A 17,950-nucleotide genomic window follows, 5' to 3' on the forward strand; every position below is an offset into this window, starting at 1 on the left:
CCAGTTTACATTCATGAGTTCTTTCTGTTAGTAGTAGTAGTAGTAGTAGTACTAGTACTAGTAGTAACGGTATTTTCTTCAACAACATGAAAAGATTTTTTAAAATTCCACCATTTAGAGAAAACGATATATGTTATCTAGTGGTTCTGAGTAAGTTTAATAAGACCAATTTTGTCAGATCTTTTTTATAAATATGATTAAAAATGTGTTCATATTTTGTGTAAATCATTAATATTACTTCCTTTTCAAATTTTATCTTTGTAGCATTGTCTAAAGTTAACTGAAATGCATTATACTGTATCATGTATGCTAAGCCCACAAGTCCATTACAATAAAATTTAAACTATATTACCATAGGATTCCAGGTAAACTAATATGCTATACTGTAATTCAATTTTGTAAGTACAAAAAAAAAACACAACAGTGTAGTTCATTATAAAAGGGACAGGTAATGGTTAAATCCAATTGATTAACTTGAAATTCAGCTTATTCAGCTTATTCATATCATGAACGTAGTGGCAACACATGTACTTTATTTTCAAAGGCTTAACTATAACCTATTTAGTAGATTACAAGACCAATATAAAGCCTTTGGCTAAAAAATTCCTCACTTGTACTGCAATTCAATTAGATGTAAAATTTACAGAGGACTTGTGGAAACCTTTATTTCTAGATGAGGGCATGTATGGATAATACATATATCTGTTTGCACACATAATTTGTGATTTAAATCTTCTGTAAAAACTTTGGCACCAACCATATGAGGAGTTCACATATTAGCACAAATGAATGTAACCTCTTGGTTGTACATGATAACAAGCTTCTACAATACATTTTTTGTTCCTTTTTCCTTTTTAAAAAGTCTGTTCTTCAGGATCTGATGTTCAAAAATATTGGCATTGGTTGGCATTACACTATTATATTTGCATCCTGATAATTGATAATGATTCCCTAAATCATTATTTTATGAGACCAGAAAAACTATTAAGAATTTTTTTTGAAAGGAACTTTACAAGTTAGTGTGCAGAGAAATTGTTAGGACCTTGTAGACACCAATTATATACTTAAACACTTAGTCACTACTGCAAAACAACATTGTTTGAATACTGTTGGCCTGTGGGGTTTTTTTTTTTAATCTCATCTCCCTAAAAAAAGGAGGTTTAAACAGAATATTCAAGTGATATAGCAGAATATGATGCCTTTGATTTAAGATTAGGCAAAAAGCCACACATTTAATTTTTCTTCATCCAGTATGGCTGAGAAACACTAGAAATCTTACAGGCCAGTTGATGTACGTTTTTTCATGCTCCGTCGCTGAGCTAAATTTGAAGCAGCAACAGGCTCAAGGACTGGTTGAAAGGTCTTATGAGTCAGGGCAGAATATGTGGTGACTACTGCTCCCTAAAATAAGGAGAAATAAGAGAAATTGAATAACAATCTCTGGAGGTAAAAAAATTACACCTTATATCATTAGAGATTTCAGTAGAATACAACCTTATTTCTGAGGAAAATAATTGCGTATACTTGATCTATGCATTGATGTTCCCTTCATGAATTAATACCTGTTTACTTGTATATTTTTTCATTTCAATGACTATGACTACTACAAATTTTTAAAATATTTAAATGAATTCTTTTTATCAGTCTTTCATCACTGATATATTTGTTTTAAATATTTTAATAATTTAATTTTTAATATAAGTTGTATATATTTAAGACATAGAACATATCTTGATGTACATATGCATAGTACAGTGATTACTATAGTCAAACTAACATATCTTCTCCTTACATAGTTATCATTTTTTTGTGATGAAAGCATGTGAAATCTACTCTTAGCAAATTTCCAATATTAAAGCAGTAGTTGATAATAATGCATATTAGATATCTAGATTTATTCATTCTATATAATTACACCTTTGTACTTTGATGAATGTATCCTCAATTTCCCCTCTTCCCTGCCCCTGGTAGCAACCTTTCTACTCTCTGCTTTTATATATTTGACTTTTAAAAAATTCCACATATTAGAGAGCTTGTGTATTCTTTTTCTTTCTGTGTCTGGCTTATGCATTTAGCATAATGTCTTCAAGGTTTATCCATATTGAAAATGGTAGGATCTCCTTTTTTAAAGCTGCAAAATATCCCATTGTATACATGTACATCACTATTCATTTATCCTCAAAGAATCTCCATGCTCCCATATTCAGTACAGCATTATTCACAATAGCTAAGACATGGAAACAACCTAAGTATCCATCAACAGATGAATACATAAAAAACTAAAATCTTAAATCTAGGTTCACTGTCTGTAAATATGGGAGTTTGCACCGTGGTTATTAATTTAGGAACCAATAGCAACATTTTCTTTCCATATGAAACTTGCATTTAATACACTTCTAGCCCCAGTGTCTCAAAAGTAAGTCAAATACAAATAATTTTTATTAATCATCAGAAAGGTAATAGGTAGAGAAGATTAATAAGAATCCATGTTTTTTTATTTAAAAGAAGCAATAATAAAACCAAAAACAATCTATAAATACACCTTTAAAAGATAAAGGTATTTAAGATCATCATATGTGTTGTCAGTGAATAGTATACAGGCTTTATCAGGAATTCAGGAGGTGCATAAAAGATATGTTTGTTTTACCTTAATGACATGTGACATATCATTTCTATTTGGCTGATCATTCAGCAACTGGTCTCTGTGGGTTATCCATGAGTGTTTTAATACTTGTTCTGTAGTGTAACGCTGATGTGGGTCCATATGTAGCATATGGGACAGCAAATCCTAAATGAAAATGACAATATATATATATATATATATATATATATATATGTCAATATATATATATATGTCAATATATATATATAATATATGTATATATGTATACACACATATGAAATATATATCAATAAAGTTTTTAGTAAAATACATTATTTCACATTTTCTCAAAATATAAAAGCATCAGTAGCTTTGTGATCTATTTTGTTTGACCTATATGTAGGAAAAACCAAACCTATATACTCTGCACAGTTAACTATCAGAATCTCCAAATAGATTTTTTGACATATGGTAAACCCATATTTATAATTTCTAAATCAGAGGATACCAAATCTGTGCAACTGGAATGTGGTTAGTAAGAGAGGAAGAAAATGTAGAGTAGCAGGGGTTATCCTGGAATGTGCTAAATAGTCAAGAGGAGAAAAGAGGTATAGATTTGTGCTAATAAGCTGGGTCCTAAAGTATAAGGGTATGTGTAGAATCAAACAACATAAAGGGAAGGTCCCATGTTGTTAATACACTCAATAGCTGAGGGTTTAAATATAAGATACTGAAGAGAGGAAAACATAGATCCATCGTTGGCAGATGACTGCTGGCATTCTAGTGGTCAGAGTATCATATGTCTCTCATAAACTATGGATATGCTTACTTTACCTCTATTGCAATAACAAGTCATAAATATAACCTGATAATAAAATACAATTTTAAATATAGACTACCTCTATCAAGCATCTTTTAGAAAAAGGACAAGTAAAATCTCTTTAACAAGCATCATCTCAAAAAATAGTCATCATTTGTGAATGTTTCATCAATAGCATAAGTAGTGAAACTAAAACCTCTAAGTAGAATCTAAATATCAGAATTTGAAGAATAATGGAAGTATGTGGAAGAATAAAACAACCAATCAAAAAATCTATTGGAAAAAGGACAGATATGCAAAAATTATGGGGAAATAATTTAGAAAATAACATTAAATTACTTCAATAAAACAGACCTAATTGATAGTCATAAAAATAATAAAAATTCAATAGTCAAAGGAATTCTGCCTGTAGCCAACATAGAATACCAGAGACTGGATTCTCCCACCTGTTTGAAACAACACCCCCCCACCCCCCCACAAACGCAACCATAAAATAGAGGAAACAATAGATTTCCAGAGATCAGATATTAGGCAATGCAAGTGATTCCTAAGAGATGAGAACCAAATAAAGTAAGCCTTATAGTTGCCCAAACTTACCACCTTGAGAGTTTTCTGGCTGTTGTGTAGGTAAGGAAACCCAGGAAGAGCCTGGTAGTTTCCTTAAGTGGATGAGACAGAATGGAGAGTCAGGAAAGACCAACCAGACAGAGTTACAAGAGTGACTCCTAGAGTGGTGAGAGGAGCAGAAAAAAAGACTACAGACCTATAGAGGGTCTTCCTCAAATATTCAGAAGATTACTGATAAACTCATATCTGTGGGGAGAACTATTTGAAAGTGTTAGAGAGATATCAGAACTCATGAGGATAGATAATATTGCCTGTTCTCACAAGCCAGACAGGAAAATCTCAAAATTCATGGAGTATTTGGTAGAGTATTTGGATGCAACCTGCCTAAGTAGTGTGCAGCCCTAAACACTGCTCTGGTCCTGCTTAAGAAATATTAAAAAAAACCCAAATTATCAAATTGTTTCACCTAATTTAATTGTGCCCCAGTATAAAGCTCAAGAATATATATAAGAATACAAGGGTGTCCAGCGTAAATTAAGGTAAAATTCACTATATCTGGCTTCTTATAAAAAATTGCCAGAGATACAGAAGAGAGGAAAAATAACATATGAGAAGAAATCAATCAATCAATCAAAATTGGCCTATAATTGATACATATGTTAGAATTAGCAGATAAGGACATTAAAAGAGTCATTATAACTCCATTCCATATGTTAAAAAGTAGAGACATAGAAGATATAAAAAGTCACAAGTCACATTTCTAGAGATAAAACCAAAAATCTGAGACAAAAAATAAAATGAATGAAAATTTGATATGACAGAAAAAAATTGGTAAAGACACAGCAATAGATACTATCAAAAAGGAACATAGTATAAATCAAACAAAAGAACAGAGCATCAGTGAGCTGTGAGACATCAAGCACCATAATACACAAATGCAATTGGTGTCCCAAAAGGAAAGAAAGGAAGAAAAAATATGTGAGGGAATAATGTTACCAAAATTTCCAAATTTTACAGAAACCATAAACTCACAGATCCAAAAAGTTCAATGAAATCCAAATACAAGAAAAACAATATGTTAAAGACAACAAACCAAATTTCGTAAAATCCAAGGCAGAGAAAAATTTAAAGGCAAATAGAGATTTTTTTTTTTAAAAAAAGACATATTACATATAGTGAAAAAATATAAAAACAATAGACTTCTTGTCAGAAAAAAAATCAAATACCAAGACAATAGAACTGCTGAACAAACAATGGGTCAAAGAAAAAAAATCAAATGATAAATTAAAATAAAGCAAAATTGAAATAAAACATGCAAAAACCTATAGGACACAGCAAAAAGAGGTCTAAGAAGGAAAATTTATAGCAATGAATGCCTACATTAAGAAAAAGAAAGATCTTAAAAGAAAAAAAATAGAAAAAAGAAAGATCTTGAATAATTCAACCTTATACTTCAAAGAACTAGAAAAAGGAAAACAAAGCACAAGAGCAGGAGGAAAGACATAATAAAGATCAAAGCAGAAAAAAATGAGATAGAGACCAGAAAAATAATAGAAAAGATCAAGAAAACTAAGAACTAGCCTTTTGAAAGGATAAATAAAGTTTACAAGCCTTTAGTTAGACTAAGTAAAAAAGAAGACTCAAATAAATTAAGTGAAAAATGAAAAGGAGACATTACAAATGATGCCACAGAAATAAAAAGGATCATAAGGCTATTATGAAAACTTTTGTCAAAAAACTGGATGACCTAAAAGAACTAAATAAAGTCCTTGATATACATATCCCACCAAAAGTGAATCATGAAGAAAAAGAAAACCTGAACAGACCGATAATGTATAAGGGGACTGAAGCAATAATCAAGTCTCCCAACACAGAAAATCCTAACCAGATGATTTCACTGGTAAATATACTAAACATTTAAGAAAATTAATGCCTATCCTTCTAAAACTCTTCCAAAAACTGAAGAGCAGGGAACATTCCCAAACTCATTTTATGAGGCCAGTATTACCATAATATTAAATCCATATAAAGATACTACAAGAAAAGAAAATACAGGCTGCTATCATTGATGAATATACATGCAAAAACTCTCAACAAAATAGTAGCTAACCAAATTCAACAGTACATAAAAAAGAACATACACCATGATCAAGTGGGATTTATCCCTGGATTGTAAGGGTGGTTCAATATTTGCAAATCAATCAACATGATATGCCACTTTATTAAAAAATGATAAGAATCACATAATCTTTCAATAGATGCGTAAAAAAAACATTTGACAAAGTAGAACATCCATTCATGATAAAAGTCTTCAACAAAATAGGGTTAGACAGTACATACCAAACCTGATAGAGATAATATATGAAAAATGCACAGCTAATATCATTTTCAACGGGGAAAAACTGAAAATCATTACTTTATAGTCAGTAACAAGATAGGGGTGTCTACTCTCTCTACTGTTATATTTAGCATGTTACTGAAGTCCTGGCCATGGGAATCAGAAAACAAAATGAAATACAAAGCATCTAAATCTGCAAGGAAGAAGTCAGACTTCCACTATTTGCTGATGACATGATACTCTGTATGGAAAATCTAAAAGACTCCACCAAAAATTGCCAGAACTGATATATGAATTTAGTAAATCACAGAATACAAATTTAATACAAATAAATCTGTTCCTTTTCTGTACACCAATAATGAAAAAATAGAGGTAGAAATCAAGGAATCAATTTTATTTACAATTGCACCAAAGCCATTAAGATACCTAGGAATAAACCTAACCAAAGAAGTGAAAGATCTGTACTCTACAACTCTGAAAACTATGAAACACTGATGAAAAAAATTGAAGATGACACTAAGAGATGGAAAAACATTCCTTGCTAGTGGATTGAAAGAATAAATATTTTTTAAAATGTTCATACTACCCAAAGAAAACTACATATTCACTACAATCCCTATCAAAATACCATCAGCAATTTTCACTGAGCTAGAACAAACCATCCTAAAATTTGTATGGAACAAAAAAAAAAAATCCTGAATAGCCAAAGCTATTGTGAAAGTGAAGCAAAGCTGAAGGCATCACAGTTGTGGACTTCGATATATTATACTGCTACAGTGAGCAAGACAGTATGGTACTGGCAAAACAAAACAAAGCAAAGCAAAGCAAAGCAAAACAAAACAAAACAAAACAATCCAGACACATATATTAATGGAACAGAATAGAAAACCCAGAAATGAACCCATAACTATATGGAAAAAAGGACAATTTGTTCAACAAATGGTCTTGGGAAAACTGGACAGTGACAATGAGAAGAGGGAAACCGGAGTACTTTCTTCTACCATACACAAAAACAAATTCAAAATGAAAGAAAGACCTAAATGTGAGGCAGGAAACCATCAAAATCCTAGAGGAGAGCACAGACAGAAACCTCTTTGACATCAGCCACTGAAACTTCTTACTAGATATGTCTCCTGGGGCAAGGGAAACAAAAGCAAAAATAAATTATTGGGACTTTATCAAAATAAAAAGCTTATGCACAGTGAAGTAAATGATCAACAAAACTAAAAGGCATCCCATGGGGTAGGAGAAGATATTTGCAAATGATCTAAGAATCGACTCATATCCAAAATATGTAAAACACTTATAAAACTCAACACCCTAAAAGCAAACAATCCAATTAAAAATAGGCAGAAGGCATGACTAGAAATGTTTCCAAAGAAGACATTTAGATGGCCAAGACACATGAAAAAATGCTCAACATCACTGATTATCAGAGAAATACAAATCAAACTACAATGAGTTATCACCTCACATCACTCAGAATGGCTAAAATCACAACACGAGAAACAGGTATTAGTGAGGATGTGGAGAAAGGGGAACTCTCCTACACTATTGAGTATGTAATAGAACATTAAGTCTGGATTTGTAACCCCTAAAGTTTTGCTTTTTTTTTTCTTTCTCAAGGTTGCTTTGGCTATTCAGGGTCTTTTGTGATTCCATACAAATTTTAGGATTGTTTGTTCTAGCTCTATGAAAATTGCTGGTGGTATTTAATCGGGATTATATTGAATGTAGATTGCTTTGGGTAGTATGGACATTTTAATAATATGTATTCTTCCAATCCATGAGCAGGAATGTTTTCCATGTCTTTGTGTCATCTTTAATTTCTTTCATCAGTGTTTCATAGTTTTCAGAGTACAGTGAATATTGAACCACTCATGCAACCCAGGAAAAAAATCCCATTTGGTCATGAGGAGAGAGAGAAGCAGGCTCCCCACCAAGCAGAGAACCTGATGAGGGGCTCAATCCCAGGATCCTAGGATCATGAACTGAGCCAAAGGCTCATGGAATGACTCTTTTAATGTACTATTGAATTTGATTTGCTGGTAGTTTGTTTAGAGTTTTTGCATCCATTTTCATCTGGAATATTGACTTATAGTTCTCTTTTTTAGTGGAGTGTTTATCTGGTGTTGGTATCAGGGTAATGCTGGCCTCATAGAATGAATGTGGAAGTTTCGGTTCCATTCCTATTTTTTGGAATAGTTGAGAAGAAAAGGTATTTCCTTTTCTTTAAATGTTTGGTAGAATTCATCTGTGGCATCCCCTTGTCCTAGACATTTGTTGGGTGATTTTTGATTACTGACTGAATTTCTTTGCTGGTTATTAGTCTCTTCATGCTTTTTTTCTTCCTGTTTGTTTTGGTAGTTTATATGTTTCCAGGAATTTATCCATTTCTTCCAGGTTGTCCAATTTTTTGGCATAAATTTTTCATAATATTCTCATATAATTGTATTTCTGTGGTGTTGGTTATTACTCCTCACTCTTTTGTGATTTTATTCATTTTTGCCCTTTCTCTTTTCTTCTTTGGTAAGTCTGGTTAGTTTTTTTTTTTTTTCATTAATTTTTTCAAACAACCAGCTCCTGGTTTCATTAATTTATTCTGTTGTGGGGTTTTTTGTTTTGTTTTTGTTTTTGTTTTGTTTTTTTGTTTGTTTCTGTATCATTTATTTCAGCTCTATACTATTTCCTAGCTTCTTCTGGCTTAGTCTTCTTCTTCTTCTTCTTCTTCTTCTTCTTCTTCTTCTTCTTCTTCTTCTTCTTCTTCTTTTAGATATTTCTTTTTTCTAGCTCCTTTAGGTGTATTGTTAGGATGCTTATTTTGGATTTTTTTTTTCTTTTTGATATAGGCCTGTATTGTTCTATACTTCCTGCTTATAACCACTTTTGCTGCATCCCACATGTTTTCAACTGTCATGTTTTCATTTTCATTTGTTTCTATTTATTTATTTTATTTCCTCTTTGATTTCCAGGTTGACCCACTCATTGTTTAGTAGCATGTTGTTTAACTTCCATGTGTTTGTGGTCTTTCCAATTTTGTTTCTTGTGGTTGACATCAAGTTTCATAATGCTGTGGTCTGAAGATATGCATTGTATGATCCAAATCTTTTTGTATTCTTCAAGGCCTGATTTGGATGCAATATATTCTGGAAAATGTCCCATGTACATTTGAAGGGAATGTGTACTCTGCTGTTTTAGGATGAAATGTTCTCAATGTATCTTTTAAGTCCATCAGGTCCAGTGTGTCATTCAAAGCCATTGTTTCTGTCCATTAGATGATCTGTCCTTTACTCTAAGTAGAGTGTTAAAGTCTCCTACTATTGTTATGTTATTGTAAATGAGTTCCTTTTACTTTGTTATCAATTGTTTTATATATTTAAATGTTCCCAAGTTATGGACATAAATATTTACAAGTGTTGGATAGTCTCTTTTATATTTATATATAGAGTACCCTTCTTTATTTCTTGTTATGGTCTTCGGTTTACATTCTAGTTTGTCTGATATAAGTATTGTTACTCTAGCTTTATTTTGATGTCCATTTGCAAAGATAACTGTTTATCTCCTCATTTTCAATCTCCACTTGTCTTTCAGTCTAAAATGAGTTTCTTGTGGGCAGCATGCTGATGGATCTTATTGTGAGTTTTTTCCCCCATTCTGATACCCTATGCCTTTAGTTGGAGTATTTAATCTATTTACATTCAGAGTAATTATTGATATGTATTTAGTGCCATTTTTGTTACTTTTTTGTCATTATTTCTGGATATTTTCTCTGTTCCTGTCTAGTCTTTTCACTTTTGGTCTTTTCTTTCCACTCAGAGTCCCCTTTAATATTTCTTGCAGGGCTGGTTTAGTGGTCACAAACTCCTTTCATTTTTGTTTGTCTGAAAAACTTTCTCTATCCTTCTTTTTTTTTATTTATTTATGACAGTCACAGAGAGAGAGAGAGAGGCAGAGACACAGGCAGAGGGAGAAGCAGGCTCCATGCACCGGGAGCCTGACGTGGGATTCGATCCCGGGTCTCCAGGATCGCGCCCTGGGCCAAAGACCGGCGCTAAACCACTGCGCCACCCAGGGATCCCTTTCTCTATCCTTCTATTCTGACTATTCTTGCCTGCAGATTTCTCCAAATCAGCACATTGAATACATCATGCCACTGTATTCTTGCTTGCCAACTTTCTGTTGAGAGATCTACAGCTAACCTTATGTGTTTTCCTTTGTAAATTAGGGACTTCTGTCTTTTGCTTGTAGGATTTTTTTCTTTGTTGCAAATTTTGCAAATTTAACTATGATATGTCTTGGTGATGGCCTACTTTTGTTGATTTGTTGATGAGATTTCTTCATGCCTCCTGGATTTGGATGATTATTTCCATCCCCATATTCAGGAAGTTTTCAGCTATTATTAAATAAAATTTCTGTCCCTTTTTCTCTCTCTTCTTTTAAGATTCCTATAAATACCAGTGTTACTATGTTTGATGGAGTCACTGAGTTCCCTAAGTCCATTTTTGTGCTCCATAATTCTTTGTTCTTTTGTTCAGCTTCATTATGTTCCCTTATTTTATCCTCTCTATCACTTTTTGTTCCTATGCCTCTTCCTTCCTTGTGTTCATTGCATTCAGTCTGTTTCAAATATCATTTATTGTATTTTTCATTTCTGATTTTTAAAATTTCTTTATCTCTGTGGTAAGGGTCTCCCTGAAGTCTTACATTCTTTTCTCAAACCCAGCAAGCAGCCCTATGATTGTTGCTTTAAATTCTATATCAGGCATAATACTTATACCTGTTTTGCTTAAATATCTGGCTGTGATCTTATTTTGTTGTTTCATTTGAAAAGAATTCCCCTGTCTTGGCATTTTGTCTAAATCTCTGTCTTCTCTGTGTTAGAAGAGCCGGTTATATGTCCTGCTCTTGAGAGTAATGGCTTTATACAGAAAAAATCATATAGTCTCCAGGGTCTGGTGCTTCAGGGAGTGTCGCTGGTGTGTGCTACATACACTCTGCTGCTGTTTTGGCTGCTTTATCCTCTGGGCCAGTCAGCTGCAGAGTCTTTCCTTGCCTGCAGGGGCAGTGTTTGGTACTTGGGCAGAGCTGAACTTTCCTTAATACAAGCATTTATAGAAGAAATTTTAGTCTAATATCTTCTTTTGCCGCATCTCACAGGTTTTGGAATATTATGTTTTCTTTTTCTTTTGTTTGGAGACATATTTTGGTTTGCTGTTTTATTTCTTAATTGACTCATTACTTGTGCATTAGTGTGTTAATATTTACATAATAAATATTTAATAATTACATTATAGATTTTCCAGCTTGGTTTTATTTTTGATCATTAGTTCTGTACCCTGTGGTTGGAATAGACTTGGTATAATTTCAGCCTTCTTAAATTTGTAATATTTGCTATGTCTCTTTTTCTGTGATTTAACTAGGGGATTCTTCTATATTTGAAGAAAATGTATATCCTACTTTTCTTAAATGGAATGTTTTATATATATCTTTTAGAACTATCTATTGTGGGACACCTGGGTGGCTCAGTGGTTGAGCATCTGCCTTTGGCTCAGGGCATGATCCTGGGGTCCTGGGATCGAGTCCTGCATCAGGATCCTCACAGGGAGCCTGCTTCTCTCTCTGCCTTTGTCTCTGCCTCTCTTTCTGTGTATCTCATGAATAATTATTATTTTTAAAAAGAAACATCTATTGTAAAGTATGTGTCAAGTAAAATATGTTCTTATTGAGGAGTGTCTAGGTGGTTTAGTCAGTTAAGCATATGCCTTCAACTCAGGTCATGATCCCAGGGGTCCTAGGACTGAGCCTGCATCAGGCTCCTTGTGGTGCCCACTACTCCTTCTTTCTCTGCCTGCTGCTCCCGCTGCTTGTGCTCTCTCTCTCTCTCTCTCTCTCTGTCAAATAAATAAATAAAATCTTAAAAAATGTTCTTGTTGAGAAAAAACTTCAACTTAGGGTACTTGTTTAAAACAAAGTATATCAGAATGGAAATGGGTTGAGGGTGAGTGAAATAGGTGAAGGGGATTAAAAGTACACTTATCATGATGAGTGTTGAGTAATGATGTACAGAATTGTTGAAGCACTATGTTGTATACCTAAAACTCAGATAACAATGTATATTAACTATCCTGGACTTAAAATTGCTATGCTTGGCTAAAATGTAAAATAGAACAAAATAAAAATTATTGTACTAGAAGTTCTAGAAGTATTTCAGTATAAGGTTTTAAGTGTTAAACTGCTCTGCAATATAGATTATGCAAAGGTTAAGTTTTGCATACTTAATTTTTATATTATATAAAAGAATTTGGTGAACAAGAACACCTTTGCTATTATTATTAAAGGTTTATAGACCTCTCTTTTTCATTCAACTCACATAAGCCAAGCTAATAAAGCCTTTCTTTCTCCAGAAAGTCTTCTCTAACATGCAGTGGAATGAAAAGAGTACTGGACTGAAAATTAATTTCAGGTCTGTCATTCATTAGTGTATGAAAAAGGAAAATATTTATACAATGGACAGAAAAAGTTTACTGTGTAAATTAACAATGGAAGGTATATCTGAAGAAAAGATTAGTTTATGAAAAGGTATTCAATTAAGTATTTATTATGCTAGGTATGTCAGTAAATGTAAAAATGAGTATGACATTTAAATGCTGAGTAGGAAGAATAGCAATGCAAACAAATACATGGCAAAGGAGATTGTTGTAAGTGCTCTAATAAAGTACATACAACATAGTAATGGTAACACAGTAGAGGAAGAGTAGAAGTTGCTTTTTTTATAGGAGGTAGGGAAGAAGTCATAAATAATTATCCCATAGGAGTTTCTACTGGTCAATTCTTCATTGGCCAAGGGTATTTGTACTTGAAATAAGTAACACTTTGTTTACTTAAAATATAAAATTCAGATAGAAAAATTTTCTAATTAATCAAGTATTATTGTGCTATATGGAGTGACACCATGAGATTTTCATTACTCTTGCCTCTTCTACTTTTGCTTTGTTTACCAGATACTTCTCGTATTCTCTGTTTTACAAAAGGGAAGCAGAAATTACAATGTTCTCCAAGCCTGCAGTTTGGAGGTGAGGAGTTATCTGAAACTATTGTAGCAATAAAACACACACACAACTATTACCTCTCACTCCCACTACCATTTAACTGAATGGACAAAGTTTATGAACTCTGCACTGATAGGAGACAAATAGAATCATCTATATGTTTCTGGTGGTGGTATTCGCCAATAGCAAAATATTATTTAAAAGAGAAAAAAAGTAGCTTGTAATGAACTATAATTAAATAAAGCAACTCTCAAGAGATGATAGTACAGACTCCTGGGTGGCTCAGTTGGTTAGGCATCTGCCTTAGGCTCAGGTCATGATCCTGGCTCCTGGGATTGAGGCCTGAGACAGACTCCCCGCTTAATAGAGAGTCTGCTTCTCCCTCTCCCTTTGTCCCTCACTGCTCATGCTTTCTCTGTCTCTCAAATAAGTATTTTTTTTAAAGAAATGATAGTAAATGCCACAATTCTCACAACTAAGGGGTGCTAGCTTAAGGAATTATTGGAAACTGAAAAATAGTTTATCTTCATCCCTAATTTAAAACAAAACAAAAATTAACATGTACAGGAGATAAGTTTTTTTTAGAGGGTTTCTATAGTTCCTTTGCTCAGCACTTGCCACCACTTGCAGAAGTTTCAGATAGAACTAAAGTCTCTTGACCCATAAAAAGGGAATACATGAAAGACTGTGAAATATTTCAAAAATAACACCAAATATATTTTCCTATGTTTATTATTCCAGAATATCACACTAAAAGAGGAGGTGAGAATAAAATTAAACTTTACTATGTATTATTATTTCTTAAGCACTATACAGACTTAAACATAAAAAAACCAGGGAAAACTGAAATCTAAGCATAATTGTCATATGAATCTCCATTTCAGCATTGTAGTCACCATTGCTAGTTATTTTTTAAAAGAAATGCAAGAGGATCATATGTATGGCTTTAAACATTGGATTTACTCTTTGGGAAAATACGTTTTCTGACACACAAGCTGATAAGAACATATATATATATATATATATATATTTCAATCATATATATAAAGTTTCAATCACTTTACAAAAATAAATATGATAAATTACAAATAAACCAAGCTGTGAAGAAATGGAATTTTGGAGTTGGAAGGAATTTTGGATAATTTAGTTCCCAAATTTTATAGATGAGAAAACTGAGGCAGTTAGTTAGTAGATCAAAAACTAACAGTACTCCTGGTTTCTGATCATGTGTGTTTTTTCTACTATACCACAAAGTAAACCTGTGTTATGGTTAAGCTCCAAACACAATCCCTTCTGTGTTTTTCTAATGTTTAGAAGGTAATTACAGGTGATTTATTTACTCTATAATTAGGATATGAGATTTACTCCATAATATACGGATAAACTAGTATTCTTGACAGTTATGTTTTATTAGCATATTTTTTTTAAATTTTTTTTTATTTACTTATGATAGTCACAGAGAGAGAGAGAGAGGGAGAGACACAGGCAGAGGGAGAAGCAGGCTCCATGCACCGGGAGCCCGACGTGGGATTTGATCCCGGGTCTCCAGGATCGCGCCCTGGGCCAAAGGCAGGCGCCAAACCGCTGTGCCACCCAGGAATCCCTTATTAGCATATTTTTAATTGATTATTTTTTATTTAAATTTAATTTCCCAACATAAAACACCTAGTGCTCATCCCATCAAATGTCCTCCTTAGTGCCCATCACCCAGTTACCCCATCAACCTAACCACCTCCCCTTCCATAATCCTTTGTTTCCCAGAGTTAGGAGTCTCTCATGGTTCATCTCCCTGTTTAATTTTTCCCACTACGTCCCCTCCTTTCCCTTATAATCCCTTTCATTATTTCACTCATACATGGAATTATTAGCAGATATTAAACACAAGCAATTCCTTCTTCTTAAATGGTTTTCTTTTTTTTATTATTATTTTTTATTTTTTTTATAAATTAATTTTTATTGGTGTTCAATTTACCAACATACAGAATAACACCCAGTGCTCATCCCGTCAAGTGTCCCCCTCCGTGCCCGTCACCCATTCACCCCCACCCCCCGCCCTCCTCCCCTTCCACCACCCCTAGTTCATTTCCCAGAGTTAGAAGTCTTTATGTTCTGTGTCCCTTTCTGATATCTCCCACACATTTCTTCTCCCTTCCCTTACATTCCCCTTCACTATTATTCATATTCCCCAAATGAGTGAGAACATACACTGTTTGTCCTTCTCCGATTGACTTACTTCAAATAGCAGCTTAAAAGCTTCAGAGCCCTTATATGCCACATATTGACTACCTTTGGATTTTTGTTTTAAAATTCAAAATTTTTAAATTATAAATGTTAAGAGTTCATAGTCAAGGTTTTATCAATATTATTTTTTTTCTAAAATAAATAAGGCCAGTTACACTGAAACTATACTGTCTACTATGGAAGCCACCAGCCATTGTGGCTATTAAGCCTTTTAAAATGTGGGTAGTCCAGGGATGCCTGGGGCCTGCTTCTCCCTCCTCCTGTGTCTCTGCCTTTCTCTCTCTCTATGTCTATCATAAATAAATAAATAAATCTTTAAAAAAATAAATAAAATGTGGGTAGTCCAACTTGTGGTGAGTATAGCATAATGTATAAACTTACTGAATCACTATGCTGTATACCTGAAACCAATGTAACATTGTGTGTCAACTACATGCAAATTAAAAATTAATGAAAAAAAATTAAAGGTTTAAAAAATTGGATAGTCCAAATTTATATTGGCTCTAAATATAAACTGTAAACCAGATTCTGAAGATTTAGTATAAAAAAGGATATTAAAATATCTTCCTAATTTTTTATACTGGTTAGATATTGAAATGATATACTAAAGATATACCAGGTTAAATAAAACATATCATTAAAATAATTTCACCTGTTTCTTTTTTTGTTTTATAATGTGGCTACCAGAAATTTTTAAATTACATATGTGGCTTGCATTATATCCCTATTGGACAGCCTTAAATTATCAATCATAAATATCTAGGAGCTACTGAGAAAAAGTTTGTATCTTTTCAAAGAATAAATTAACATTATAAAAACTGCAGGCAGCCCGAGTGGCTCAGCGGTTTGGCGTCGCCTTCAGGCCAGGGCCAGATGCTGGAGGCCCAGGATCAAGTCCCACGTCGGGCTCCCTGCGTGAAGCCTGCTTCTCCCTCTGCTTGTGTCTCTGCCTCTCTCTCTCTCTCTGTGTGTCTCTCATGAATGAATAAATAAATAAAATCTTATAAACAACTGCATAATTACTAGTCAACGTGCAAAAGAAATGATATGTAAAATTACACTAAACACATAAATCAGCTTTAGTTGTTAAATATATATTTTTCTCCAGTAGGCTTACATTTTTAGTTTTGGTTAATACTGAAAATGGTTTATACTACTTGAAAACATATAAACTGATATGACAGAAATATGGTTCCCAAGTGTGTCAGAAATAAAATTCAGCCTTCACCTTGTTCAATCCACATATAAATGTGACTTGACTTAAAAACAAATACTGACATATAACACCATCAGAATCTGTAAATACAGAGTAAGCTATAACTTAAAGATTTTAGCAATTTAATTTGAATTCAACAAAACCAAAGATATTTATGATTTATACCTTTGCTCCATCTGAAATATTGTCCCAATTTCCACCACTCAAAGAGAACTTGCCATTGCCTATATGTAGCAGTATTTCTTCAGGAGTATCATTGGGGCCATTAGCAAATGGAGTGTAGCTATTAATAAAATAGATTTTAATAGACATTAGAGCCTAACATACAAATTAAATCTAGTTGAAAGTGATGAGTATAAGACAACATGCAAATATTTACTAGAGTAAATTAAGAGTATCATCTAATATTTTCCTTCACTCTTCATATAAAATTTTATATTTCATTTAACTTAATCCTAATGAATTATTTAATAGTCTTGTTTACATCAATCTTTACTTTGATCAGTTAATCAATGTAAAATAAAGGTGGCATTTCATGTAAAGCTATAGGCTTAAAGTTGGACCAGAATAAAATAGGTAAATTTTTAATTCTCCCAGGCATAAGTTAGCAAATCAAATATACCTATGAAGAAATTGTCAAGTTTATATATTTAGAATGTATTTATTGATTAGTTAAAATGTATTCCTTAGCATTTTATCAGTATTATCCATGGGAACAGGTTAATAATATTTTAATTAATGTCTATAAACAATGGGTTAAATATTTATATCAATATAACTATAGTTGAAAACAGATTATATAGTTAAAGTTGCTTAAAATTAATTATAGAATAACAAGTTATCAGTTTTGTAACATTCTAACAGAGGGAACTGAAAATGGTATTCAAATTTGGGAGTAGAAAGACTTATGGTTAAGAAATATGAGGAAGATATCTTAATATGCTAATACCTTAATTCTCTCATGTAACAATTAAGTAGAGATAACACTAAACACATCTAAATACATCTACACAGAAGTTCATTTTTTGTTAGTTATAAAGTAAATATTTGGAAGCAGCAATCTAGAAAGGGTATCCCATGGTTTGAAAACAATAGAGCTAACTGCAGTACATATGCA

At 32.8% G+C, this 17,950-nt stretch overlaps 1 protein-coding gene across 1 annotated transcript in view; it reads right to left on the reverse strand.

Moving 5' to 3' along the window:
- Positions 1-550: 550 nt before the first annotated feature.
- Positions 551-17,950, reverse strand: part of RPS6KA6 (ribosomal protein S6 kinase A6) — a 169,877-nt gene continuing 152,477 nt past the window's right edge. The window contains exons 21-23 of the mRNA XM_055337356.1: positions 16,999-17,116; positions 2,648-2,788; positions 551-1,401 (exon numbers count right to left, since the gene is read on the reverse strand). Of these exons, the coding sequence (XP_055193331.1) occupies positions 1,276-1,401; positions 2,648-2,788; positions 16,999-17,116 (385 nt within the window). The 3' untranslated portion in view covers positions 551-1,275. The remainder of the gene's footprint in view (positions 1,402-2,647; positions 2,789-16,998; positions 17,117-17,950) is intronic.

This window comes from Nyctereutes procyonoides, unplaced genomic scaffold, assembly GCF_905146905.1.
Source record: "Nyctereutes procyonoides isolate TBG_1078 unplaced genomic scaffold, NYPRO_anot_genome, whole genome shotgun sequence".
NCBI lineage: Eukaryota > Metazoa > Chordata > Mammalia > Carnivora > Canidae > Nyctereutes > Nyctereutes procyonoides.